The sequence below is a fragment of the Platalea leucorodia genome (genome assembly GCF_965183815.1).
Source record: "Platalea leucorodia genome assembly, chromosome: 6".
In the NCBI taxonomy this organism is placed as follows: Eukaryota; Metazoa; Chordata; class Aves; order Pelecaniformes; family Threskiornithidae; genus Platalea; species Platalea leucorodia.
In genome coordinates this window covers 4554564-4576131 of record NC_138828.1, presented here as the reverse complement: position 1 = coordinate 4576131, position 21568 = coordinate 4554564, and the positions used below count along the sequence as shown (strand labels likewise).

The 21568-nt window shown below is 42.4% G+C and overlaps 1 protein-coding gene across 2 annotated transcripts in view; it reads left to right on the top strand.

Annotated features, from left to right (window-relative positions):
* The window catches only part of LOC309592236 (bifunctional heparan sulfate N-deacetylase/N-sulfotransferase 4), a gene marked incomplete at its 3' end in the record, with an annotated part of 147178 nt that overhangs the window by 118933 nt on the left and 6677 nt on the right, over positions 1 to 21568 (top strand). For both annotated transcript variants that reach the window (XM_082315438.1, XM_082315439.1), the window contains 5 exons: positions 13908 to 14090; positions 15836 to 15932; positions 17086 to 17209; positions 18804 to 18978; positions 20100 to 20270. In XM_082315438.1, the coding sequence (XP_082171564.1) occupies positions 13908 to 14090; positions 15836 to 15932; positions 17086 to 17209; positions 18804 to 18978; positions 20100 to 20270 (750 nt within the window). The remainder of the gene's footprint in view (positions 1 to 13907; positions 14091 to 15835; positions 15933 to 17085; positions 17210 to 18803; positions 18979 to 20099; positions 20271 to 21568) is intronic.

Genomic DNA, 21568 nt, shown 5'->3' with positions numbered 1-21568 from the left:
TGACAAGAACAGATGAGAATCACACGTTATTGCTCCAGAATATTAAAAGTAAATGCAGAGAGGGGTTAATTCATACCTTCCACAAGAGATTTGGGAGTGTTATTATGAAACGTCTTGAGCGTTAATAATATTTTTCTTTTTATTTGCTTTGTTTCTCTGAGCATAGCTGTAGAAAGAATAAAAAATAACCTTGGGCATTGTAGGAAATACACTGCAATCCAAAAATAATTCATAATGCAGTTCTGCTAAGGGCCTGTGAATAGAGCATGCCAGCATATTTCAGGAACAGGGAAAAGAAAGCAAGCAACCTCCCCAATACAAAAAATGTCAATACTTGTTGAGCCATAATTAGCAAGCTACTGCATATAGGGGCAGGCGTGTCCCTCTCCAACACGAGAAGAGGGATAGGTTCGTTCTACCAAATTAAAAGGGAGTTTTGTTATTAACCAGCTCCCAGCTGCCTGGGCAGGCAGGATAACTGCAGGACTTGGTCATTAGCTTTGGCCCGAGGAAGGGGGTAGTATCTCTTCTTTATTCAGAAGAGTACTTACATCCCACGCACGTTCGGCATCGTAAATACTGTTTTCTTCCTGCCCCAGCACGTATTAAGGTTCAATACAACAAACATACATTTGTTTTGAAAGATAGCACACTACAAAAGTGCCTGTATCTAGAGCACAATCGCCCCTTCCCCTGAAGATATTTCCTTTTGCAACTAGAAGTCCTGTCAGCACTGATAACATGATAGAAATATTATAATACAAACATAAAACTTGAAGCCACTTTTATCTTCCAACTCCAGGTGTATGATTAAATCCACTGCACCCTTGCTCAGGCTTTTGAATCTTTTTTCCCCCCTTTGTAAATCATTCTTTTTTCTTTCATCCCACATGGCTACCCCAGCTGCAAAGAGCTGGTGTAGGAAAATATTATCCCATGGAAGCTCAAGCCTTCAGCAGCGTATTTAGAAACTAATTAGCTTGAAACTCAGAGCATGAAGAAAATATTTCAAGGATAACACATCTCCTTTCCCTCTTTCACGACATTTTCCTTCTTTATGAAAGCTGATACTCCACACCATGCATTTTAGTACTTTATCAGAATTACTTCCCAGCAAGTTTGGTGATGGCAGAAATAGTAATAAATGACTGAGTGTCAACAAGAGGGTTATTGGGTAAAGAGAAAAAGAATCTGTTACCTTCAAGCACACACCATACGATAATTTATTAAAGTGTCAGGAGCAAGCCTTTAAGGTAAAAATGAGCTGACTCAGAATTCTCTGATTATTGAAAATGAATCCTTAATAGAAGTAAATGGACAAGAACAAAATTTCCTTGCTGTGTTGGCCATTCAAAATTAATTGGAAAGTGGCTGATTTGAGAATATTATATCCTCTAGTGAACTGAAAATGCTGTATTTTTTTTTCTTCTAAAACCAGGAGTGGAGAATTAAATTAACTCTAAGTTTTGTTTGCTCAGAGTAAGCCACCAAAATGGATTAATTAATCATCATTTATGAATACTCTAGAACATAGAGCAGTCAGGACTTCACAAAACTGCAAGAACAGCAACGTGACAGTAGAACAGTTATAAAAACAAATGATAAACTTCCTGCATCTCCCCAATCTATATCAACTTGCCTGGCATTTCTTTCTTTGCAGTTTGAAAGAAGGTATCCTGGTGAAAACTCTTATTCAGTGTTTATAAGAGGGCTCAGCTTAAACGGGATGATTTACAGTTATTCTACAACTCTGTGTGCTGGGCAGTAATTTCCATAGGGAATGTCAGTATTGCTCCGAGAGGCTTTACCTTCCTCTACCTGGAGCCTATGAAGTGCCACATTAACCATAATAGACGTTATTCATTCCATCATTCAAAACACAGTTAGAACCAGATCTTATTTAAGCACATCTATAAAGAGAAATGTCAGAGAAAGTCACTTATGGACTCTTATCCAAACTAATAATCATTTTGACCATTATTTGCCATTAGCAGATATGTGAGCACATTTTTCCCAAAGTTCAGCTGGCTCAGAGGATTATGTTTTAACTCATTGACTGGAAGGGTAAATAGAGAGAAAAATGACCAAATGACCAAAGAGCCAGTTAAAAAAAAAAAAAAAAAAAAAAAAAAGCACTGGCATTAGGTCAGGCTACTGTTGAACTTACTGAAGTCCTGCTGAAGAGAACAGGGCAGCTTGCATCTTTGCCTGTTGTATTGAACTGTGATCTGTGAAACACTGTGCTTCCTCTGTGGGCATTAACACCAACAGGCCCCCGAGCAATACGTTATGCACCTGCAGTGCTAAAGCAAATGCTTCATTTCTTAAGGTGGTCAGTCCGCCAGCCTTAAAGTCCGCGTTTACTTCAGGACTAGTTTCATCCTGCCTAGAAATATTGTCTTTGCTAGAACCTACCAGAGTAGCCAGGGGACATCTCCAAGCTGTGAGATGACAAAACGTAACCCCAGGTCATTGCAGGTGAGAGAAATTTGATGGAGCATTCCCAGGTGACTCACAGCGTGCACGCAGAGAGACTTGAGTCAAGCACACAGCTTGGCTCAAATGCAGCGTTCATAAATATTTACCACCACTGTTATTAGCTGTTTGGCAGCCTGGCCACTGCTGGCTCCCCTGGTTGAATGCTCTCTAGTTGTTTACGCAGATTCCTGAGTGGCAAAGTCTCCTCTTCTTATCCAGGAATCGCAGCCATGCAGGTACTACATGCGTAGAGCAAACTCTCTCTTAATTATATCTCATCATATCCTCTGCGGTCTACATAACTAAAGTTTAATGTTGCTTAAAACATAAGCACCGCATTTAGATTTCTTCAAAGTAATGAGAACAGTTTATTTCCATTAAAATAAAAGGCAAACAGGAAGAAATTTTCTGACTATTTTCCACTCACACAAGTAAGAGGCCCCATAAGATATTTTGGAAATTCTGGAAAAGTAATTAGTTTTGCTGCAAAGATATTTAATCCACACTAAAAAGTTATCCCTCCTGGATTATCTATAATATCTACATGCTACTAAAACATGCCATTATGTAATTAGATATCAGCAAGCATGCACAAATAAGAGCAAAGCTGACCCCTTCCTAGAAATAAGGCCAAACGCTGGGAAAACTTGGTGAGGGTAGAAGCAGCAAAGCCTGGAGGCTGGCTAATGGTCATGGCTCCAGCCTGAGCACTCAGATATCATCTGTTGTCTTCCCATACACATGTGGGTGCAATCTGAACAAAATATTTTCATCCACATCCAATCCAGCACTTTATTTAACCGCTGGGTTTTAATGCCACTCACAACCCTCGCCTGGATGTCTCGTCCTCTATAGACCTGCTCCGTGTTGCAGAGCAGTTTGTGACATTTCTGGCTGGGCACAGTCCCTCTCACTGGGGCGATGCCAGCTAAGAAATAAAAGCAGGAGCTCCACAGATGCAGTCATCTACCCCCCCACACACCAGAGCCAACTTCATGCAGAGAAGTGGGCAATAGCCCGGGGCACCCCACCTCCCTGTCTCCACAGGGTTAGGTAGGGCTGTCCCCACCTCCTGCCCAAACAGCTCTCTGCCAGGGCAGCACTAATTAGCACCACCCCCCTCTGATCCCCATGAGAGGTTTGGATCCAGCCTTCACCTGGAACTCAGATTCAGCAAAATGACGCAGTGCCAAGGATCAGGCAGTCTGCTGCGCAGGACATACTGGTCCTAAAGAGGAGACAGCCGTAAGATTTCTTGTAAGTGCCCAGTGTCCCCTTCTTCCAGTTGGTGTATCTGTTCCTTCCTGGATCTTAGAAAATATGTTTTAGAGTGACATATTTCCATAGCATCATTGAGGTTGGAAAAGACCCTTAAGATCATCAAGTCCAACTGTAAACCGAACACTGCCAAGTCCACCACTAAGCCATGTCCCTAAGCGCCACATCTACCCATCTTTTAAATACCTCCAGGGACTGGGACTCAACTACCTCCCTGGGCAGCCTGTTCCAGTGCTCAATAACCCTTTCAGTGAAGAAATTTTTCCTGATATCCAATCTAAACCTCCCCTGGCACAACTTGAGGCCATTTCCTCTTGTCCTATCACTTGTTACTTGGGAGAAGAGATCCACCTCCACCTGGCTACAACCTCCTTTCACATAGTCGTAGAGAGCAATAAGGTCCCCCCTCAGCCTCCTTTTCTCCAGGCTAAACAACCCCAGCTCCCTCAGCTGCTCCTCACCAGCCTCGAGCTCCAGACCCTCCGCCAGCCTCATTGCCCTTCTTGGGGCACGCTCCAGCACCTCAATGTCCTTCTTGTAGCGAGGGGCCCAAATGATCAGTGCTGTCATTATTTCACTCCCACAGATCCAAAAGCAAAAATTTTACTTTACCCACATATACAGGGGAGGCACAATGTGTTATTTAGAACTATTTTTTCATTTTTCCATGCTGTGATATATAGAAGGCTTAGAAGAGCCTGCCGACGGCGCACCACTCAAAGGCACTGCAGAGGACCTTGGACTAACGCTGGCCCGTGGTGGTCATTCACCCATCAGCTCAGGCCAGCCCTCCTGCTGCCACAGCGGTACTGTCAGGACAATATTTGTGACATTAAGAACAGTAAGGGAGAACTATCATTATTTCATTGCAGTAATAGAGAAATCTTAACGATTTTCTGTAGATGCAGCCAGAGTGGGATGTAATTTGGTATCATAAACCGATGCCAAGGAATACTCACATTATTTATTGGCACAAAATAATTGAAGCTGAACTGATTTTTATCTGTAGAGGATTACGACTAAAGAGGTTGACTGCCTCAACCAGTATTTTCTAGTTGCTCGATAGAAGTTAACAAGGAGCACGCAACATACACCATCAAGGAAAAGGGTTATTGATAGCCATCTCCTTATACAAACTCCTTTGATCATCTTTGAAAACTGAAGACCAAAACCATCTGAGACTTCTCAGAGCTCTATCTTTGACGGTACTTTCATTATTCCGTCAGAAACGGTTGGTGTACAAACCTGACTTAAGACAATAGCACCCAAATCCATTTTCATCTGGTTCATTTGTGTAATTTGAAGTTGGGTTTATTCTTGAACCTGAACTGAATAGATTTTTTTTTTTTTTTTAGAGGAATTGTATAGTCTAAGGAAGTCTTTTCAATGAGAAAACACAGATGGCAACAAAACAAATTCTTATATCATGAATGTCACTTAAAAATGAAAATATTTGCTTGTAACAGGAGGATTGATTTGCTCTAGACTTCCACAAAGACTTCACGGGACCCACAGTCGTAACTGGTAGCACCGCATTTGCGCAGGATTCATTAAACTTTGGCCACAATTAGATGTACTGCTGATCACTTATACAAGTGTGACAAATGAACAGACATAAAAAAAATCCATTTAGTTTTTCCACCCTAATGCAGCTACACACTGATTGCATAAAGTCATCAACAGCAGCAGTTATTTTTTCACAGACTCTGAAAGCATGCCTTAATAGCAAAAAAAAAACCCAAACACCACTTTTTTTAATTGCAGGCTTTTAAAAAAATACATATATAACTAATGGAGTGGAATCTCCTAAGTAGCTTTCTTCAGCTAGAACCCCACGCATCAGGGGTGTCAAAGACATATATAACATGGGAAACAGTTGCTGCGTTGGAATGTGGTCACGATTTAGCCTTTATTTTAGAAGCAAGGCTTGGGTAAATATTAGAAAATAGAAATAAAAAACAAACATCGCAACTTTATTCTCATAGGGAAAGGAACAACGCACAGGATTTTTCTGTCAATAATAAAGAATTCATTTAATCATACCAACTAAATAATGGAAAAGTAGAAAGCGTTCCTGGGTAAACGCGAGAAAATTTTGGTCTTTGAATAGGGAATGTTAAAGCAACATAGAAACACTACCGCAGTTGCGTAGCTGTGCCGAGGCCACGTACCACCACTGATCGACAGCAGCGTCCCCTCCCATCGCTGGAAGCGCTTTGGGTGGAATACAGTCCCTGTAATGAATATGGGCATGGGAAATAAAACGCCATTCAACATTTTTGTTTCCCCTTCAATCAAAGACAAAAATGTTTCTTTCCAAACACTGCCTTTGTTGCTTTCTTTAGAGATATGATGTTTGGGAAATATTTGATTATCCTGTCAAGAACGCAAAAATATAAAAAGATGTGCAGAGTGGAAAGAGTAAAAGTAAAAAAGCAGTTTTCAGGCGCATAAATGATTTTGCTTCAGTAGCAGAAGGGTCATGAATATGAATAGTGCTGAATTCTAGAGAAACAATTTGTCATTATTAAAATTAGTGCTTTGTCAACACAAAAATCTCACTCCCATCTTCCTTTTTGTGCTGCTGCACAAACAGCTGCATTAAGGGCCCGAGTGTTCGGGGATTCATTATCAGTGAATGGGGCTCTGGCTCATAAGGTACAAGAAAAGTCTGTAATCCATAATAGGAGGCTGTCAGGATGTGAAATATATTAAACACTTGAAACTGAAAGAGGTATTTCTGTGGTCAGCCTAGCATAGAGCTACTTGGTATTAGTAAATGGACACTTGACAGTTTTGCATTTCTCAGCCATGACATCCCATTTACACATTCAGAAATACAACATGCTGCCATCTAGATCCAATTATGAGAGTTTGCTCTTGGAGCAACTGTACAGCATTTTCTGAGCACAATGGAAAAAGACGGAATAGCAAAATTAATTTTTCTGGGAAACATTCATGCAAGAGAGGAGCAGAGAAGAGCAGTAAATATGCTACCACATTTCTACAAGAACAGGATGCCTGCACCGTATATTTCCCAACATGTCTTTGTTTTGCACAAGGTTGAGCTATACCTCTGGTTTATTTTGCATGCATTAATTCCTCCCTTCTTGCAAATTTTATTTAAGAGGTGCAGAAGCAAGGAAAAAAGTTGTTAAAGACAGTGAACAACAAGTTCCATTTAGAGGAGCAGTTATCTCTGTTATCTCTGTTCCTGGGCTTTCCTGCAATGGGGCAGGGCCAAAGGACGAGCAGGAAGAAAGGACCTAAAAGAAAACATTGAGCCTATTTAGTTATTGAATGGCTGAGAGAATGAAGTGGAACGCATTTATACATAAGTTTTGTAATTGATTTTTTCTTTGCAAGGGCTAGCTCGATGGCAAGGTATAGTTTCAAATATCAACATAAAGGTATCAACCGATATTTGACTCCCAATATTAAACAGCCATCCTTCAGACTGGCTGTGACCAGTGAGATTGGTTGGGTTACACTTCAGCTGGAAGCTAGAGCACTAACAGTCCTTTTTCCAGGAATTTCTGTTCTAGCACATAGGCATATGTTATTCTCAAGGAGCAACCAGAAGCTTTGTGCTAATTTCATAATTGTTTTAATTCACTAGGATAGACAGCAAGGACATCGGTGGCTCTGGAGCACGGGCTCCTGGGGAACACAGAGGAAGCAGTCTTTAATATCAGCTACTATACAAATCAACACAACTGCAGATTTCACTCAGGCTGGAGGGATTCACACCAGTTGAGGGCAGGACTCACCTCCAGTCATCCAAAGGTACAGCTTTGAAGTGAAATGTCAAGCACTCCTGCACTCAGAGCTGCCTGGATAGCATAAACTAGATCCTGCAGTAAACAAACGCACACACACACAAAGGATAGAGTTTTAAAAGCAAATATGTCCTGGTTTTGGAAGTCACTTTACCCTTTGACCTTCAGGATACTTGCATTCCTGGTGGTCACGTATAGTAAGGAATTTGAGCCTCTGAAAGCCTGGCTGAGTGGCTAATGGGATCTTCATAGCTACGTGGCTACTGCTAGCGTGATGTGGGTCACCCAGCCAGTCTGAAAATCCCACTAGAGTTCAACACTTTTCGCAAACGTCTCTTTAAAGCTATGTCCACACTGCAGGATCTACAGTGGCTTGCCATTCTGTGGGATGATCCTCCCCAAAAAGACAAATATAATGTACAGTCTTACAGTAGACTAGCATCCTAGCACCCTCCAGAGGCAGGTAGCTAACCTTCGTCCAAAACCGAGTGCTTTTAGTTAAGACTGCACTGAGTTTGGCACTTATAGCAGGAAATCAACCTCTATATTCTCCATTAATGGGTACATAAGGCTGTACATCTGGAGAAAGTACACTAGCTCTGAGTACAGAATGCAGTTTCGGGGCACTTCAAGCAGATCTAGCATGGTTTTATTCCAATAATTTTGAAACAAGCCTTTTATTTTTCTCTATAGCTAATCTAGATTTCATTTTATGTATATAACACAAGCACGCATATACAAAACTTACGTATTGAGAATACACTGTGTATGTAGAATTTCTGGATATAACTAATTTTAAAAAGTCCTGGAAACAAGAACCAGATAGTAAAATGGTGTGGTAGTGCTGTCATTGGTTTACAAACAATCTCATATCATAGGTGTGACCAGTTCAGGTTTATTAATGTCACTAACCAAATATTATGGTTTAGGAGCAGAGGAGCTGGTAAATATATGCAGGATATAGCTTCTGTTGGTTTCTGTCAGGTGGAAGAAGTATAAAATACCCTTCCTTTCTCCCTGTCCACCCAGCCTAATGGAAATAATACAATTTATCAACCAGAATGGCGTATTAACTGCACAGGTAGTCTGAGAAATTTAGGACGACTGTTCTCCTCCCACCTCTTTCCTTTGAACAGAGGAATTGCAGACCATTGTGGACATCTCTGAAATGTTAATACAGAGCAGGCAACAGAAACCAGGAGAAAAAAGCCCGTTACAATCATAAAATCAGAATTTCCACAGTCTGTGGGCCACAGCTCTCCATTCATTCTCATTGAATATAGACATAAATAAGATGCTCCTGGAAGTGCTGCGGGTCACCCTGGGGAGGGCAGGCCAGCCCAGCAGCAGGCTCCCCTGCAGGAGATGAATTCCTTGCAAATCGCACCATCCCTCTGTGCTGCAGTTTTGTCACCAGCAAAATATAAAATTCAGAAATCCCTTTCTTGTGTGCAAGTCTTTGAAAGCCATAGCTAAAAAGCTGTAGATGTTTCTTACAATAAAATGGGGGATTAAAAAAAATAATTAAAAATAGTGTGTCTGTAACAAAAGGACCCTTGCTGCAGAAAAGGGAAAGTGATTACAGGGTACGAGAGGGAGGCAGCAACCGAGATCTGGATCAGAGGGTGGATGGCAGAAAGAGAGAAGAGAGCAAAAAAGTTTTCCTACCTACACCTTCAGTGTTCTTTCCCCTTCGTGCCTCTCAAAATATGAGTGATTACAGCAACAGGGACAGAGGGAGAGAGAAATTGCCAAAGCTAATAAGATACTGCATCAGTACAAACTACAGCATCATTTGAACACTGCCATCCTGCAAAGTGTCTGTGTTCTGACACCAACTGGGGAACACGACCAGCGTCAAATCGACTCAAACCCGACCTCGTTTCCCATAGCGTGTTGGCTATAGATTGTGTAGTGACAGCAAGGGATTTTACGCAGCGCCTCTCTGCACATTTGTGTAACACACATTGCTTATGCTAGTTTAACCTTAAGAGTAATGCAATGCAGCCAGAGCCCTTTCCCCAGCCTCGGGAATTTGAAACAATTTATTGCCTTTGTACCGCACCATTGCGCGGAGCGGCATCCTGCCTCCCTCCTAGAGGCGTTATCCCTACCTTGATGAAGTGCTGCCTGCTGGTTAGTGTCAGTCTGTGTGCTGTAGCTTACTTTTTGTCATAGAAAGTATGAAAACAAGGCTCTTTTATCCAATTTTGCTCAGAGTACTGCAGGAGGGGATGGTCCTTGGTTTTCACTGGTTTCCTCACTCTTGCCCTCGAGGCTGGTTCTGAAGCCTTTTTGGGTCCACCAAAGCAGCACAGCAAAGCGGTGCAACAGCGTTGTGTACCCCAGCGGCAGCCTCAAGGCATGCAGCAGCAGCATTATGCTAGCTCAGCACATTTCTAGACCATTGCATTTTCTATGGATTGATGCATTGGCATGAAAACAAACTTTTGTGTCCATCCATGCTGCAAACATGATCAGTTAATACCCACCTCCTTTTGTCTCAACTGATTTGGAGACAGACGGCAAAGAATTAGACATGGCTTTATCCCATGTATAATGCATCATATTTGGGGTTTTTTCACTTCAAAAAAGATCAATAGAGCAAAAAAGTCAAGAGAGATATCCAAGATCTTTTGACTCCATAAAGAGTGATCAATTGGACCTTTTGGATTGGACAGCAGCCTAATGAAACTCTTAAAATAAGCTGCTATCCATCTCCTATAAGTACCTTTTTACATTAAAAAAAATCTCATTCAAATCTAATTGTAAAAAAAAAAAGGGGGGGGGGCAAAAAAAGCAAGTAGATTTACTTGCATACTTTATTTGCTACAATAACATTAAATTGCTGCAGCAATATTAAATGTCATCGACAGACCCTTTAGCACTTATCAAAAAACACTTCAGAGACAAGATGATATTCTCTATCAACATTTCCTCTAAGTGTTTTCCTTTTCATCAATTTAAAATAGTTTGCAGGAAGCACTTGTCACATTTTGAGGAGTTGAACTCTAAATTAAAAAAAGATATGTTTGTGTCGGGGATTTTTTGGGGAGTGGGGGAGAAGGTCAGTAGACTGGAAACCCAAAGAAGACGACTCATTACCTTGCTTATAAGTTTCTGGGGTACTACATATGGACATGCAATTTTACTGTTCACTCCAGTTATGTCAAACACTTTCAGTCATAAAATGCATAGGCACTGGAATCCACAAAGTCAAACGGACAGAAAAAAGATCTTGTACAGTCGCCAATCTTTGCTCAACAGAGTCTCAGAACAGAATAAAAGTGAAGAATAAATTACCTTTTGTGGAATAAAGTGGGCACAGTGCAAATACACTGCAGATGGGCCATAAGGGACACTTTCTGCTAAGCTCCATCCATCTTCACCTTATAGAAGTACTAAAAGCCTTATCAATAATTTAACAAACTAATGGACATGGTTTTTAAACATTGTGGGCTGATACTTCAAGAAATGCCATGTTGGCAGAGCAAGATGGTGAAAGTGGAAAGCTTGTGGCTTGTTCTTCTGGGCTTATTTTGAAAGTCAGGACAGCATGGTGTTCTACAGACTGTATTTTTGTCAGCAGCACTTTCTTCTGCTAGAGCTCAAGCCTGGGACCACAAAGCAGCAACATAACGAAGGGCAAACTTCATCTTCAGGTGAAGAAGCAGCAGTTTGTACAGCAGCGGTTTGTTTTGGAAAGCTCTTCGCAGTCAGCAGGACTGAGCCCCATGGATCAGTGATAACAACCTTCCTGAGAAACACTTGGGCATTTTGCAGCCATTTTAGTTGTGAAGACCCCAAGTTTTGAGACCCAGCACTTCCCACCAGTTTAGTGGCTGGGGAGCCTGGTTGCCACCCAGTTGAGATACGTGTTCCCAGGGCTCTAACTCAGGGACCAGGGTGCCAGGACAGCACACCTGGTTTCCCAGCCATAGCCTACCCCCAGCAAGGACAGCATACACCTTGACATCTCCAGCATCTCTAACATACACTTCAGGCTTCAAAGGACTGCTGCCTAAACATTGTCCCCTGTGCCTGGGTTGTGCAAGGCATCACTCAAACTACACCCAGCTTCCCTCAAGACACAGGACAAAAAAACCAAAAAAAACCCAAAAAACAAACCAACCTCACTGACCTGAGCATGCACCGAGGGTGCTGGAGACTCAGATCTCCTGCTGCAGCTCTCAAAGGAAGATGATGTACATGCTCCCTCCTGTCCTGAAGCCCCCTCTCTGCTACCTGCACATCCTTTATAAGCTCACACCCAGCCCCCAGCTGTGCTGTCTGTTCCCATTCCTCATCATCCAAGAAGAGACTCACCTGGACATAGATACCTATCTGCAAAGCAAGCAATTTACCTGTGAATCAGGTGTCCTCACTGCTGGTGGCTAACGTCTTCAGAGTCAGGCACTGCAGACCTGCATCCTAGCTGGGTAATGCAGGTAACACAAGTAGCTGAGCAGACTAGCTATTCCTCACGCCAGTCGTCAGGCACCAAGCCCTCTCGAGGCTTTACAAACCAGCCACCTAACCGAAATCAGGCACAAAAAGGATAGGAGATAGACTCCTGAGCCTATATCCCTTTTCTGAACCCAGTCCAACCGGAAGGTGAACGGATCCCTGTCCATGGTCTCACAGGGCGCACATGAACCGGCTGTGTAAAACGAGAACGTAAAACACTGTCATCACGTTGGGAAGCTGATCTTCCATGTGCTAACGCTTGCGGCTCAGTGTGGCTTCCTCTCGTCATCAAGGCCACGCTTTGCTCTCAGGCTCAGGGTTCAATGTGGCATGAAGGGGCACTTCCATAAAGGTCATCCAGACATCCTTCCTATATGGAGATATTTTAAACTTCACGTGAAGGAGGACTTCATGTGTGAGGACACTGAAGACACTGCCTTTGAGTGGACTCTTCATCTCTCCTGTGAAACTCATAGCTGCGGTAGATGCACAAGACTTTGGGAAAAGGGAGACTCCTGTGGACTGTGGATGTATTTTTCTTACCAAGAACAATCACTGAGTTCACAAAGCCGATGCTTTATTTTCCTCTTCCAGAAATTTCCTGCATTATGGCCGGACAGCAAACTGCTAAACTTCCCACCACCATATGCTGGACCAACTTCATACCTCTAATTTTTTACTTCACGTCAAGGCCTCCTTGAAGCATGATTTCCTTATTAAGAAGTGCACTGCCTGACATGCTGCTCTGTTTAATTGCTGTGGTCACGTTAGTTAATTTGTACTTTTTGCGATCTGCCACATATTATTGATTGTCAACTTCAGAGATGGCGCTGAAAAAGAAGAAAAATATACACTGTTCACTTACCACTAGTATGTTATTTCTTGATAAAGTGTAATTAAATTCCACGGTCATTGCGCATCCTATCTTAGGCCGATGTACTGAGTAAGACAATCAAGTACCAACACTCAGTTTGATAAAATCTTCATAAAATTACATAAAGACAATCTACAGATAAACCAGGCCTTTGCAGCCGTGAAACTGAGTTTAATTACCTCATGTAAAGAAAATACTGGGAAATATATTCTTCACATTATTCTTGCAAATTCTCTTTATCCCTCTGAAAGAAATTATGAGATCTACAAAGCAGTGGCCATGTGAAGGAGAACCATAGTAAGGTTGATAAAAAGGCAGAAGTTATATTGGCTTTAAGGAGAAAACAATGACAGTGATATTTAGCTGAGATATCATCATTCACAAAGGCTTGAAATTTTTACGTTTCAGAACTTATTCACCTACTTGGAGCCACGCCATTTTAAACAAACTAGCCAACCCTGCATTTGAAGGAGACAGCATATTAGTCAGATTTGCAAGTTAATTCCATAAATAGCAGCCCTGAAATTAAGCTTTGCCTACATGTTCGAGGAGCGGAGAGCTGGCTCCCTCGGAGGTGGCGGGGTGCTGGGGGCTCCTCACCAAGGGCTCACGTACGCCACCGCCTCCCGGACGCCTGCCCGGGGATGAGGAACAGTGAAGTAAACAGGAGGCGTGCAAGAAACCATTTTTATGTTGTTTGTAAAAAGAAGTCAAAACAGAATAATAAAAAAAAACAAACCTCTGAAAGCATCTCCTGAATGCCAGTCCTTGGGGAACCCGTGAGTGATACCTCCCTTCAGATAAGAAGGAGAATTTTAAAGAAATGGCGCATATGTGACAAGTTTGGAGATATGACCCTCACGGAGGTGCCAGGGAGTGCAACTAGTTTAACATTTTCATTGTCATCTTTTGGATTTAGGTGGGGGAGAGAGGGTTCGGTGAAGCTCCCGGGAGCCCCCATGCCTTCCCTTCCAGCCAGACACTGCCATCTCCTGATGTCTTGTGACTTAAAGGTTTCTCTTGCCTCCCAGATCAGCATCTTCATGACCCATTTGTCTAACTACGGGAACGACCGCTTGGGCTTATACACCTTTGCGAACCTAGCCAACTTTGTGAAGAGCTCGACTAACCTGAAACTGCAGACGCTGCCCCCAGTTCAGCTGGCTCAGAAGTACTTTGAGCTCTTCCCGGAGCAGACGGACCCTCTTTGGCAGGTAATGTCACATCCTCTTCCTCCTCCAACCACAATCCACTTGTTGAAATAAGAATCTTTTCCTGTAAAAAGAAAAAAAAAAAACAAACCCTCATTTCACATTCCGATATGTTATTTCTTCCTGCATGCCTTCTTAGATTATTTAATTTTTTTTGAGAGACCACTGCTTTTGCCTAGAAATGGATTAGCTTCCACTCACCCCAAATCAGGCATGCTAAAAAGCATTTATTTGCCATTTATGTGGGAGAAAGCTTCCGTTCCCATCCCTCCTGTCTGTAGTTTTGCTGATGCATCGCGTTGTGTTAACTAATCATGTTGCACTACCAGTAAGATGCCTGCAGCCAGCCGGTAGCGAGAGGTATCTCAAGGCAAACGATGCAGATTCATTGCACCCCTTAACGGGGAATCACTAATGTTGGATTGCTGCAGCTACAAGGAGGATTTCCCACCATCTGAACCCCCTTCAATGAAACAGCGAGGAAACGGGCGGGCAGGAGGGGTCAGCCCAGCAAACACAGAATGGGCAGCTATTTTAAGAATGAAAAAAAAGATTTCTGCACAGACTATTTTCTGTCTCTGTTTCAAATGCACAATAGTGCTGCTTGTAATCTCAACGCTGTAATTTCCTAATCATTGTCATACATATCTGGCTCTTCTCTTATTCAGAATATGATGTGCCACGCTGTGCTTTTAGCTATGCAGGCATAAATCCAGAGTGACACCATGGAGACCTGTGCAGTTATTTTGGGCTTACACTGGCAAAAAGGAGCAGAAAATTTCCTTATTGTTTTTGGCCCAGATGCAAAAGAAGTATAAATCCATAATATTTCCGTTGAGTTTAGTGGAGCTGCAGCGATTCACATCAGTTCAGCATTTTCTCCATTATACTTTGTTAACTTTGTTCACTAGCAAACTATATCTTCTATTAGCAGCCAACACTATGCAAAAGCAGTATCTATATGATAATTGCTTTAAAGAGCAGTCAATCCTGACCTTTTCTGTGGGGTCTTTTGTTCACGTTTTTATTTTGCATTCATAGGTAGTAGAAAGATAAGGAGATGAGTAATATCCCACATTTCTATTTTGTCCTTCCTTTTGGGATCTTATGTAAATTACAATTGGCACTAAGTCCTGTGCATCTGAAACCATTTTGTCACCTAAGAAAGTAATGCCTTGAAGCTATTCAAACAGAGGTTTCCATTTTAACCGCAGATGAAAACTTGATTAAATCTATGTTTTAATCTTTTTTTTTCTTTTCTTTTCTTTTTTCCTAATGACTGAACTTAATCCTCAGTCATGCAAAACCATTATATACACATTGAATTTTAGTCAAAGGGACCATGTACGTGCCTACCTGCGTGCCTATGGACTCCGAGTTTATGAAATGAGCCCGACTAGCGGAGAGAAGGAAATGCGGTAGTCTCACAGGGTGTGGATTTTGACACCAATCCTTCCATGTTTTGCACAACTGTGTAGCGTTACTGACTACACTGGGACCCCTGGAAGGATTGGTCCTGAAGGATCCCTAGGAGTTTGGTCCCTGTGTACTGGAGTGCTTCCATAGATCTGTACCAGAGTGCTCAATATCTGTCAAGAGTAAAGTCTTAGGAGGAAACGTGGGATTTTACTACTTAGCGTAAGGCTCTGGCATTAGTGCATAACACTTAGATCCTGCAAAGACCCGCGTGCATGCAAACATTTAGGATACCCCCAGTGTGATGTACACAACCACCTTTTCTTCTTTAGAATCCATGTGATGATAAACGACACAGGGATATTTGGTCCAGAGACAAAACTTGTGACCACCTACCCAAATTTCTTGTGATAGGACCCCAGAAAACAGGTAAGAAGTAATGAATTTCTAACGGAAGCTAGCCCCCCAGTTTTGTTTCTGTGTATTTGTGTCCTGTAAAGTGAAGCCAGCTCCCTACTACAGAGACGGTGCATTCCTGATCCCTGAGGATCTGGATCTGAGGATTCAGGTAGTAACTCCTTCACCACCAACAGAAAGGGACAACTGTTTGTATAGTAAAATTGCATTCATTCACCACAAAAAAAAAAACATGCTGTCAGGCTGCCCTATGTTAAGATTGTTATTAAGGTCTTTGACAAATTATTTCAACATCGTTTGAGACCCTAATTGACAATAAACATATTTACCACCTTGCAGGCCTCTGAGGGTCTCAGGGCATTATTTCAATTAAGCCTCATATTCTACTCCCAAGATAGCTGTTACTGTTGTGGACATATTACAGAAAGTGGATGCTGAGGCAGGGAAATAAATGACTAATCCAAGATCGTATAGAAATCCTGCGACAGTGACAGAGACAGCGGGTCTTGATTCATAGTCCAATGATAGCTTGCATAGCATGAAGTCATTGAAGAGCAAGTTTAAAGACACATTCTCCAAAATTTCGTTTACGACCATATACCATTTCCAGATGTTTTTGTCAAACAAACAACAAAACAGTACGGTTACTGGGATTTTAAAGCATACCTATTACATACAGGCTTGCCAGCACTGAAATAGACAATGTATTCCTCAATAGCAGACCCCCAGAAAAAATACACAGAGGACAGAAGTGCAGGTCTGGGAGCAACAAAAGCATAATCCCACAATTAATGCTTTTGAAAAGTTTTGTGCAGCTTAAATAGTTTGAAAACAAACGTGTTGAGGCCAAATTCCCTCACTGGTTAAGTACGCAGTCAAAGAAGCAATGTCATCAACAGCAATATCGCGCTTGCATCAGAGAGCAGAATTCAGAGTCTGGAAATGGGAAAAGTTCGATGAGTAGAGAAGTCCGCACGTATTCCCCACTCCCTCTGAAAGCCCCTTGTGCTTACGTAGGCCTTTCATCAATAGGCAACTTTCTTATAAAAGGTAATCTAATTTTCCTGTATATCTCAGCGTGCATTGATTTAAAGTACTTTCTTGAATGCATAAAGTCAAAGGGGGTTTTTTTGTTTCCTAATGGCATCTCTTTTTGTTGTCGTAGGAACAACAGCGCTTTATTTATTTCTTCTGATGCATCCTTCCATTATCAGTAATCTCCCTAGTCCAAAAACTTTTGAAGAAGTTCAGTTTTTTAACGGAAACAACTATCACAAGGGAATTGACTGGTAAGAAGAATAACAAAAAAGAAGCGTTCATTATTAATACACGGTAAATAACAATGGAACAATTACAGTAGCATGTATGACATCGACATAATTACTGGATGAATTTGTTATGCTTGGCATTATCAGACAGAAAGAGAAACTAATTTGTAATGATGGGACATTTAATCAAGTCCTTAATTTTGTTTAGATATTACAGTAACAATTTTCTTATTTTTTTCACAAATGAATACAATAGCCAGCTCAGTTATAATGTCTGTCTTCATGCTGGAGAGCATCTCTGTCTTTTGATAACTGCGGCTATACTGAATTATACTCTTTTTCTTCAAAAGTGGCTTTTCATGAAGTAAGATTCAATTTGTCTCTTCATGAGAAAAAAAAAAACCAACAACAACGTAAAGCATGTCAGCTGGTATTCCTATCACAATTTTAAATATTGCTGTTAACTATTTTGGCTTAAGAGGAGCATTTTTGTAAGGCTTTCGTTTCCACAGGGGACAGCAGTTCTCATCCTTGTGTGAAAACTGAAGTATAAGACAAACATCACACTACACAGAAACAGATTAATCTTGAGCGGTTTTCCTTGCCCGCGTTCGGCATGGAGAACGTGCGGAGCAAACAAGGCTGACTGATAATAGCAGGCTGTCCCCGCAACTACGAGACCAGCTTCTCGGTTCAACGTGTCACGAAAAATAAAGGGAAAGAAATGCTTGGTGTTTGTTTTTCCATACTGCATAAAGGAAGAGATCACCCATGGCTATCGTAGTGTACGTGGTGTAATGCACTCGGGGAAGAAGGAGCAGTGGTAGGGGGGTCTCTCCTCTGCAGCTCTCTGCAGAACATGTAGAGGAAGAAGCTGGCCTCTCGGAGACCTCTTCTGCCGTGCTTCACCGAAACTGGCCTGCAGGTTCAAAAGTCAGTAGGGTCCTGTGTACAGGGTGAGGCCCCGCATACTTCATTTCCACAGAAAGGACACGAAAAACAGTTAGTCCCATCAACACTGGAAGTTCCTGGAGTGCTCAGCAAAACTACAGGGGCCAAAAAATGCCTCCAAAACAATTTCACCTTTTGCTTCATTTGAATTCTTCACCCTTTCAGTTGAACCTTCTGTTTTACTTATTTTTATTCCAATCAATTTTAAGTGGAAAAGACCATTCAAAGCCAAAATTCAAATCTTGCATTCTGAAAATGTCTAAAAGAAAAGATTTGTCTGTTCCAAAATGAAATATTTCACCAAAGCTAAAATTAAATAGTTGACATTTTGAAGCTTTTCCCATTTTTTTGTGCAGCTAAAACTGAACTCACTCCAAACTGGTGAAAGATATCCCCTTGGCATTGAACTTATTAGCAAAAATCCCATCCATCAAAGGAAAAACCTAATTACCTGACTTCATGGAGGCTTTAGCTATTACCAGCCCCCTGTAAGAGCCAAGACGTGTTCCCCCTGTTCCAGTTCTGGAGTGAGCTGTGAAATTCAATTTTGCTTCTTGAGAATTATGTCTGAAAATTCACCTTTTCACCTACCATGAAATGGGAAGCACAGGGATACGACCCTTTTGTGATACTACTAATTCTAACAAGTTTCTTCACCTCCCAGGTACATGGATTTCTTCCCCACTCCTTCCAACATCACCACCGACCTCCTCTTTGAGAAAAGTGCCAACTACTTCCATTCTGAGCAAGCCCCTAAACGAGCTGCTTCCCTCCTCCCCAAGGCCAAGATCATCACCATCCTCATCGACCCATCTGATCGGGCGTATTCCTGGTACCAGGTACGGATCTCGCCTTCGAGAAACAGACAGTGAAATCAATGGCAGGGGATGATGGCCAGCATCAGTGGGAATTTCTGTCCTTGAGCAAGAATGGGATTCATTGCAAAGCATTTGCACTGTGTAGAAGTGGAAGGATGCTGAATGCCAGCTTTTGCAGTTGGCACCTGTGACAGCAGTGTCATAAATGATGAAACTTCTCAGCACAGAGCTGCCACCAGCTGTAAACAAACAGTTTAATCTCAATTACAGCTGACACTGCATAGAGGAAAAGCGGCGCTCCTCGCCCAGGGAGATACACGGGGGAAAATGAGCATGGCCTAGCTAGAAAATCAGAGCTCTTGATGCTGAGAATCTGGTACCTGATCCCATCCTTCAGCGTGTGAGCTGAGCAATACGCAGTGGTGTATAAATGTATGCAGTGTCTTCTAAAGTTTCCAAGGAGTTAAAAAGAGCTGTGTCTGGAGAGTTGTAGTTTTCGGGTTTTTTTTCTCTCCTTAGAAGCAAAAGCAAGCTTGTTGTTTTTCCAAGGAGACTCTAGGATGCTCTTTCTTGCCTTTTACTGAGCCCACACCTTTCCATAACAAAGTCTGCACTAACTGAAAAAACTACTGTTAAAGAGACGTTTAAGCATGCATGTAAAATATGGTGTAGTCATACAGATAAAGGAAGTACTAAAAGCAGTGTTAAAACAGACACAAATTAATAATGTTGCAATAAGCATAATGTACACCATTTCTGATACTGTTATGATGAGCCCTGCAAGGAAGAAAACATGGGCTAGGGCTGCAGTTTGCACCCTTTTTAATATCTCATTTGCACCTTTACAACTGCCGATGCGAGACGCAAGGCAGTAAAAACAATTGTGCCTGCTTTGGCAGAATTTGGCTCCTCAGCTGCCCTCCCGCCTGTCCCAGGAGGGCCCTTGACTGAATGGTGGCCCCATCCTGCTTCCTTGCCCCCCAACTCCTACCCGGCAGAAGCGGCACTGGTGGGGAGCCGAGGGGCTGCTGCGGGCTGCAGCCGGGCTGGCCGTGCCAGCACAGCCCTCCCAACAGCTCCCGGCAGGCTTACAGCTTCATCTTCAGCATCCTTGTGATACGTGTCTAAACATCTCCCGACAGCACCAGCGATCCCACGAGGACCCTGCTGCCCTGAAATTCAATTTTTATGAAGTTGTTACATCCAGCCATTGGGCGCCCTCAGAGATAAGGACTCTCCAGAAGAGATGCCTGACACCCGGATGGTATGCTGTCCATATTGAAAGATGGTTAACTCATTACCCTGCTTCACAGGTAATTTCCAACCTGTTGTTTCACCAAGCTCATTGACTCTCGGAAAGTCCCAAAAATGAGTAGGGCCTCATCATTAGAGGTGATGGGGTATTTCCCACGGGAAGTCTTAGCTGTTAGGAAATGCAGATTTGACAAGATCAGGATATTTGGCAGAAGCGTGTTGATTTTTCTGTCTTCTGATGGAAAAGACGCAACAGGAAAATGCTACCAACTGTGGCCACATGGGCTTGAGGAGGGACTTTGGGGTTTCCTTCCAGGATCAGCCAAGGTTGTCAAGGCTTCTGGGTCCCAAGAAACAAGCAGCTGCAGCATGAGACATTGTGGGAAGGTTTGACAAATGCATTTAGAAAATGGCAGGGCCTTTTCTTAAATTTCATTCTGCTTCCCACTCACTCCCTTTCATAGAAAATTTCACATTTGTTTGATCCTGATATGGAATTAGCCTTTCTCAGTGTTAGAGCAGAAATTCCTTCTTTTGCCCCGTCTTCCTTCAGATGTTTTATTGAATTGTCTTTTATAATCTTTCCCATGAAAAATTTACATAAAAGAATATTCCCGTTACTAAAAAAAAAATTGTTTACAGATATAAACCTAAAGCAAACATTTTAGTACTACAAAATATATGCATAGGCACTCTACCCATGGACGAGGCAGAGTCAGTTCATATGTCCACCTGCTGTAAGAAAAAGTTGTAAAAGGATAATTAATGAGCAAGCATAACGAACAAATATCTCCAGAGATTGCTCTATGTGGGACAGAATTTTGCTGAAAGGAGGTAGAACTGAGTGTTGCCTATTTAGTCAGGGAGCTGGAAAAACAAAAAGAAATGGAAGCTCTGTCTTTTTGCAATCCTCCCTTTTCTTTTTAAACAGTCTCAGCTGTACTACAAAGAGGAGAAGCAGGTCAATCCCATTTCCAGGAGAAAGGAGAAAGTCTCAGATAGTCATTTACTTTCTTCTTTCATCTCCGGCCTTTCTACTCCTTTGTAAATGGGGAGGAAGTAGTGCCTAAAGCAGCTGCGCTTGCAGCAGGGGCCGTCCCCAGGCAGTATTGCCCTAGCAGCAAAGAGGGCACGTCTCCTCGTCGGCCACCACATCCCAACTTATTCCTCCGAAGGAGAAGGGGCTGTCCCAGCAAATTTGGAGCATGCAAAGGGTGCCGAACATCCCGTGCCCTGTTACCTGTGCTCCTTCTCTGCCCTCACCCGGGGCTGCTGCCCCCTCTCAGGAAGATTTCTCTTCTCCTGCCATAGCGAAGAGCGAGCGCAGCCCTCTTATTAAACATTCAGGGGCACATTG